Source organism: Cydia fagiglandana, chromosome 8 (assembly GCF_963556715.1).
Source record: "Cydia fagiglandana chromosome 8, ilCydFagi1.1, whole genome shotgun sequence".
Lineage (NCBI taxonomy): Eukaryota > Metazoa > Arthropoda > Insecta > Lepidoptera > Tortricidae > Cydia > Cydia fagiglandana.
Window position 1 is genome coordinate 2,593,955 of NC_085939.1, and position 7,597 is coordinate 2,601,551.

Sequence of the window (7,597 nt, forward strand, 5' to 3'; positions counted from 1 at the left end):
AGCCACGGGTTGGTACAGGAGGCTTCGTCTCGCCTCGCCGAAGATTCTTGTGGAGCGGGCGGAGATATTGCGTACTTACCGGCCTTGCCTCTAATAACACCACCGATATCGTTTGTGTAAGGAAAAATACGAAATGAAATGGAAACTAGCCACCGCCTTATGGTTTCCAATCTCGGTTTACAATTTGCCTGCGGCGTATTGCTTTTTTAATTTTGATCTGGAGGGCGCTTTTGATTTTATGATTAGCTATAATTGAAGACTAGTGTATTTAGGGTTCCGTACCTTAAAAGGAAAAAACGGATCCCTTATAGGATCACTCGTGCGTCTGTCTGTCTGTCCGTCTGTCACAGCCTATTTTCTCGGATACTACTAGACCAATTAATTAAGTTGAAAGGTACATATATGTAAATTAGTGACCCAAAGATGGACATGTTTTTGTTATAATTTTAAAGTACATAGGTTCGAAGTTATTTAAGAAAATAGCCAAAATATTCCATTCCCCCCCCCCCTTTTATCTCCGAAACTACTGAATTAAAACTAAAAAAAATACACAAAATAGTTCTTTATCTGTAGATGACAGGAAAACCTATTAGAAATGTGCAGTCAAGCATAAGTCTGACTTATGTACGGAACCCTAGAAACGCAAGTCTGACTCGCACTTAGTCGGTTTTTTTTTCTTATAGTGTACGGTCATACGATTGGGACCCGAGCTAGGTCACCAAAGACATAATTAGGCATTTCTATTAAAATGGTACCTCCAATTTCTGTATTAAGAATTGGAAAATTTGATATTATTTTTACTCAGTATCACGCGATTTATCCATTTATACAAAAAAAAAATGCCTGAATGTCGTATAACATTCGGTTGGAACAATGCATATATTGATAAACGTAGTATGTAACAGTGATAACAATTAATAACAGTATTAACAGTGTAGTTAATGAGTTACTCTTTTCATAAATTAATAATACCTAGTTTCCTAAGTTCCCCTACATCGGGAACAAACGTAGCGGGTTCGAACCCGAACTCGGACCAAATCTTTCGGATTTTTACCCTTATGTACGAAACGTTTCTAACCGCAGCTGCACTACCGGTACTGAACGCGTCGCTGTCATTGTCAATTTCCATAGTACATAAAATGAACAGTAATGCAGCTGTCGTTGGAAATGGACTGTCACCTTTACAAGTTTACCAAATCACTTTTTGGTGAAGGAAGACATCATGAGGAAAACGAATAAATCCCAATGAGGCCTAATTTCCTCTATGGGTTGTTAAGTCAGATTCAAGTGGTTTTCGTAAAAACTAGTGCATACGTCAAATCTTGGAATTAGTTCACTCCCTTGAGAACCCAAGTTGCTTGAACCATAAGAAGCCGGGATAGCGCTAGGAAGGAGTGTAAGTTAACAAATAATGTAATCAATAGTACATTGTGCAACGAGGGGGGTAAGCGAGATTTTGTAAACGAGGTCTATATGTTACATACAATGCTTTTCATCACACTTGCGAAGAAAAAACTTAATTTTAAGCGAAATCATTCTTAAATACGGTGACATTTCAAACATTCGGCCGCCATATTGTCTTGTTTTGGCAGGTTTGGATTCGAAGGCACAGACCCACTCGGATTCAGCCATAATCGAAAATCGTGTAAAAATTAATTTTAGCCGTTTAAATTAATTTTTATCACCATATTTCCCATCATTGTCACGATCATTATACGGGCACTCTTACGGGAGACTGAACATGGAATTATTGCGTCCAGCTTCCGCATGGCAACTTACAAATGTACAACGCGCCCGTCATGTTGGCGTGCTAGTGCATTTGGTACATCAACTGTAAACATGCAGCTAATTGAATGAAACCATAAATGGCGGCAATTATACACTGTTCGCTATTCGACAAACAACGCAAGGTGCTTTCGGGTATTTTCGATATGTCTGTGGGAGAGTGGGGAGGGTAGGTACCTAGTGTGTAAAGTGTGTTCGTGTTTGGAGACAAAATTCACAATCAATGAAATAATCCTTACGATGCTAAGAGTTAATTTGGGATTGTTTCGAAAGTAATTAACTACATACATATTACGAATTTCCACCGCCGTAGGATAAAATTGAATGTTCTTTTAAAATTACAGTGTGATTGTTGTAGGGTTACTCAATTGAAACTAACTAACAAACGTTAAAACAATGAAACAAAGATGTAACCTAACAGATTCCTGAGTTATATGACATGGGATGGGTTCAATAGTCCTTACATGTTGTCAGATTTAATTACAATTAACTTAGGAATTGGTTCCCAGCATAAGCGCTTCCATGCATGCGCCGGGACCGGGGGCCTCCCGCGAAAAACCGAATTTCACCAAACACAGAACGAAATTTCAATTTCCGTTTTTGGCGGTAGACCCTTAGAAGTGGGAAGGCTGATATAGTGGCGTCTCGGCTAGTTTTGATATTACCTTATTTTCGTAGTTACCCCAACGCACTTTATAAATACTTACATTTGTACTTACAATACAAATGTTGGATTTCCTTTATAGGTTCGTCCTTATACAAATAAATAAAATAGCGTGCCTGTACGCTCAATGATGTTAATAATATGTTTAATGATTTGAAAAAGTTACTTTGTTGACTTATTAAACTTAATTGTTGCTTTGCTTGACAAAGACACAATAAAACATTACGCTAAAATGTACATGCGCAGCGAAACGGATGCTAATAAATAAATATTTTGACTTTGCATTTCGAGCTTATCCTCTGATTACCCATACGGACGTAATTAATATACCCGAGCGATGATATTTGCGCCGCTTTAATGCATGGCCTGGCAGCCGATCAATGTAACTGCGGATGCTTGTCCACGTGAGCTTGGGCTGATAATATGCATCCGTTAATTAGACCGGTAACGACAACACTAATTAACAGACATATAAGTTATAGTGTCAAAATAAATGGATTGACAAAATAAAATATCGACATGCCTGTTATCGATGTTACCATAAACATTATCATAGCACTGTATAATAACATAGCTACCGCTAAGTACACAATACGGTCGATATCTTCTTTGTTAGTTTTCTAATTCTTTGGCACTATATACTACAGTTAACGTTTTTATTTTTAAGTACACTAAATATACCGGGTGTGGCCTGTAATACGAGCAAAAAATTAAACTGTATATGCTGTACTCCTCATACTGACCAACATTTGTACAGCAACTTTTAAAAATAACTTATGGTTTGATTTTTAATACACTTTAAAGTTTATTTTAAGACGCAATGTATCGCGAATTTTGTTATGTTAAGGCGTGACAAGCAACGTCAATCACAATGATGTGGGGTGGCGATGGCGTCCATTGAAGATAATATTTATTTTGTATGAAAAATAGGGAGTCTATATACTTCATAATTTTTTAAAGTTGTTTAACAAAAGTGTCACCGTTTGAGGAGTACAATCTATGTTTTAATTATTTGCTCGTGTTACAGGCCACACCCGGTATACACAAACTGCAGTGGCGGACGGCCTATAGAACTCGATTCCCATCGGCTTGTCTGATAAGTATTCAGGCTCTTGGGCTACTTTCTTTAAACTTATGAAGAAAAAGAAGGGCAACTTAGCTACGGCTTACCTACGAACAATCGAGACACGCCACCTCGTAGATACCTATAGATAGTTATCTACTCATATGCATATACATAGGAATTACACGGTCATTGGTTACACTTAATTTGTTTGGGCCACTCTAGAAAATTAATATAATTATATTCAAACTACATGACTTACGACTATTTTACCACTGGACTAAAATGATACGTAAGTACACTATGGTTTATAGTTCAAAGTCCGAGTCTGTTACTATTATAATATAAACAATACCATAAAGATGGTAGTTTTAATATTGTGGTACCTATATGAAAAGATTTAGAAGCTGAGTATACATCAAGCGCAGCAAAGATAGTCAACATTTCTTGTAATTAAAGCGCAAGGCAAGCTTGGATACCGCATATTTTATGAAAGGCAGGGCGTGCAATATCTGAGCCGCAATAACAAGAACCTTTATGATAATGTTGCCTCCTTCGTTACATGGTAAATACTCCCCGCGTGTCATGAAATATGAAACACGGACCGACTTTAAACCATCTAACGATATTTTAAATAACGTGCTTAGAAACTAGGTGCTATTAAATATGTTAGTACATTTTGGGCGTAACAAGGAAATGCCTACCTATTTCGAAATACGATTCCGACAAGTTAACAGGTTTCGAGAAAAAATTAGATATCATATTTTTGACCTTACTTGTATAAAATTATTTTAGTAAAATTTAAATTAAACTAACATAGATTTTATTACATTTTGAATGCACGTTTCAGGCTAATAATTGAGCGCCTTCCGTTTGCTTTGAGATGTTTTTTTACTTCAACGTCAATTGAGCGTATTTCATCACATCCGTGTGGAAGCAAACTTTCACGTCCGCATCTGCTTCCGCTAAAGTCATTTCCGTTACAGCCAACCCCGACGCATTCCTTCATTCACACGAGTTCGTACACGGGGCAAAGGTGAGAGGGTGAACGTAAGGAAAGGATCCGTAAAAGGATCACGTTTCAACGGAACTTTAAATCGAATCAATAATGATTCTACTTTTAATAAACCTGTAATGTGACTTACGATCGGTTTGCGATCAAATTCACTGGATAATTCGTTTTATTTTCCTTGCGCATTTTTATGATAAACCTTTAAAATGCAAAAACATTAAGTAATATAATTAAAGAGTCTAATTCGTATAAACTATATCATTGATTTTCTTTTTATAACACTAATCATACTACCTATGTAATTAAAGCATTTTTACACAAATTACTTTGTAACATAGTTAACCCTTAACTAAGTTGACAGAAAAAAATACGGTTAATAAGCTCAAACTATTTTACCAGTCCTTAAAATCTGTGAACTAAACACAGCTCCTTGACTTAATTTTAAGGATTTAAATATTGTTACTTACATCAATAGTACTAAAACAGGGCTCTATACCTATAATACCGTTAAATTCCGCCCTAACCGTCGCGTCGATTTTCCCCGAGTGTTCTCTGCGTTTGTCCTCATCGATACGAATACCTTTCGACAGACGACTTTCCATCATAATCCTAACTAAACCTTTACCGATACCTTATCGACAAGTTCGACCAATCGAATGTGACGTCTGCGTATGAAGTGTAAGGTCCAAATTGCAATGGACTGTGCTCCCAATTTCAGGAAGGCTGTTATCACAGAATCACATTAAGCTTTGTTAAGGCACCCTGTTTTAGTGATAGTGATATACGAATGATGAGCATCATTTTAGAGAATTTAGCGTGCAAAATAGTAACGATTTGAAACAAAATGACACTAAGTATGATAATAATCAGACATCGTATATTTACAGCATTTTTAGTGCAGCAGAGTAGTGTTAACGGAATTGGTATAAATAATTTCAACTGAAATGGTAAACTAAGGTTAATATTAACGTAATTAACGCTAATTAATCATTAGGGTTGAAATTATTCATACCAATTCCGTTAACACCACTCCGCTGCACCAAAAACGCTGGAAAATGTACGATGTCTGATAATAAAAAAACAAGAAGTCAAATATAATGTAAATTCAGTTATATTTGGAATAGATGGGAAGGAAACATGATGCAAACAGTAATATGTCGGGCTCTAGTTAATAAAAAACCGGGCAAGTGCGAGTCGGACTCGCGCACGAAGGGTTCCGTACCATAATGCAAAAAAAAAAACAAAAAAAAACGGTCACCCATCCAAGTACTGACCACTCCCGACGTTGCTTAACTTTGGTCAAAAATCACGTTTGTTGTATGGGAGCCCCATTTAAATCTTTATTTTATTCTGTTTTTAGTATTTGTTGTTATAGCGGCAACAGAAATACATCATCTGTGAAAATTTCAACTGTCTAGCTATCACGGTTCGTGAGATACAGCCTGGTGACAGACGGACGGACGGACGGACGGACGGACGGACAGCGAAGTCTTAGTAATAGGGTCCCGTTTTACCCTTTGGGTACGGAACCCTAAAAATCGCAAACTAAAATCACGTACTTGCAATAAGGAACGTTAACAAAACCATTTGCATTGTACAGCGCAATGAACAGGCATTTTATTTCAGCGTAGCTTGTTGACGCTTACCTATAATATACTTACATGAGACTTTAGTCTCGATACGACAGGAACAAATTGAACGTAATTGAATGGAGCCTTATATTACCGATCTCGTATTTACGTAATTTATTTTTCAGATAAGAGTTCATATCGGCCAACGAACGATATTTGATTCCGAAAGTGATTGAGAATATCGATTAAATAAGGTATGTAATGTAAACGTATTGCTTTCATATGAATAAAAATGGAAAAACCTACTTATAACATTACTAAGTATCCCGCATGAGTTCATCAAGTCGTAGTTGTCATGGCAGAAGGACGACGAGTGAAGGCTGCGTCGGGTTTACGTGTAAAGTTTTCCTCATAAGCTCACCGCAGGGCGCTCCCCTATCAATTGCCTTCCCCCTCGCCGGCCGCCCGCCCCTCCCCGCAGGCTCCACTAATGATCCCACTTGTTGGGGGCTCAGCACGGACCTTCGGCCATGTCACTCGGTGAATAACAAATTCTAAGCTGATCCTAGTCCGTAGCGGCCGCTGAACAAATATTAAAGGCCATAAGATTGTCATTCAACTCGCGGCTAGCTGAGCAGACCGCTCGCATTTTGCAATTATTTTCCTTATACACGTAAGCTAGCCACATATTTATACCTACATACTTAGAAATAAGTTACGAAGAGAGTACATATGTTTGGTTTGGAATTAATTAACAAAACTAAATACATTGCTGCATTTGTCACCCTCTTGTCACTCTCTCCTCTCATCTACTCAAAGGTTAACTAGAAGAGATCCCTCAAAGGGATAAGTTCGCCTTTGTACTTCTTGCTAATTGTATGTTATTTTTAATATGTCTTTTTGTACAATAAAGAGTTTACTACTACTACTACTACTACTACTACAAACAAATCACGTTTTGTAGTCTTGCAGGCTGCGGATAAAGCACTAAGGATTAAGTGAGTACGGTAGATGACTTACTATCGAACTGCTGCGTGGCTTGAGCAAGAAGCGAAGCGAAGACTCTATCGGCGAGCGGCGGCGGCTGCGGCGGGCGGTCATCGTCGCTGCTGCTGTAGCGGTCGCCGCCCCACTCCAGCGAGCGTTGGCGGCGGACGCCCGCGCCCGGCGCGCTGCCCAGGCCGCCGGACAGACCGCTCAGCGAGCCGGCCTTGCTGCGCCGGCCGGCCCGCTCCATCCTAGTCGTGCTCATGCCATTTCATCAGAGCATCTGTGGACAACAACATACAAATTATTAAATTATAGCCAAGCAATGTAAACAGGCAATATCAGCTATCAGTCCAATATTGTTATCATAATGGTTAATTTTATGGTTAAATTACTCCATCATCTTCTTCGCGTTATTCCGGCATTTTGCCACGGCTCATGGTAGCCTGGCGTCCGCTTGGCAACTAATCCCAAGAATACAAGAATTAATTATTTTGTAATGCAACTGCATATTT

General features: G+C 38.4%; 1 protein-coding gene across 1 annotated transcript in view; it reads right to left on the reverse strand.

Moving 5' to 3' along the window:
* The window catches only part of LOC134666899 (uncharacterized), a 183,515-nt gene extending 176,154 nt beyond the window's left edge, over nucleotides 1-7,361 (reverse strand). The window contains exon 1 of the mRNA XM_063524204.1: nucleotides 7,116-7,361. Coding sequence (XP_063380274.1) covers nucleotides 7,116-7,347 — 232 coding nt within the window. The 5' untranslated portion in view covers nucleotides 7,348-7,361. The remainder of the gene's footprint in view (nucleotides 1-7,115) is intronic.
* Between the last annotated feature and the right edge of the window lie 236 nt (nucleotides 7,362-7,597).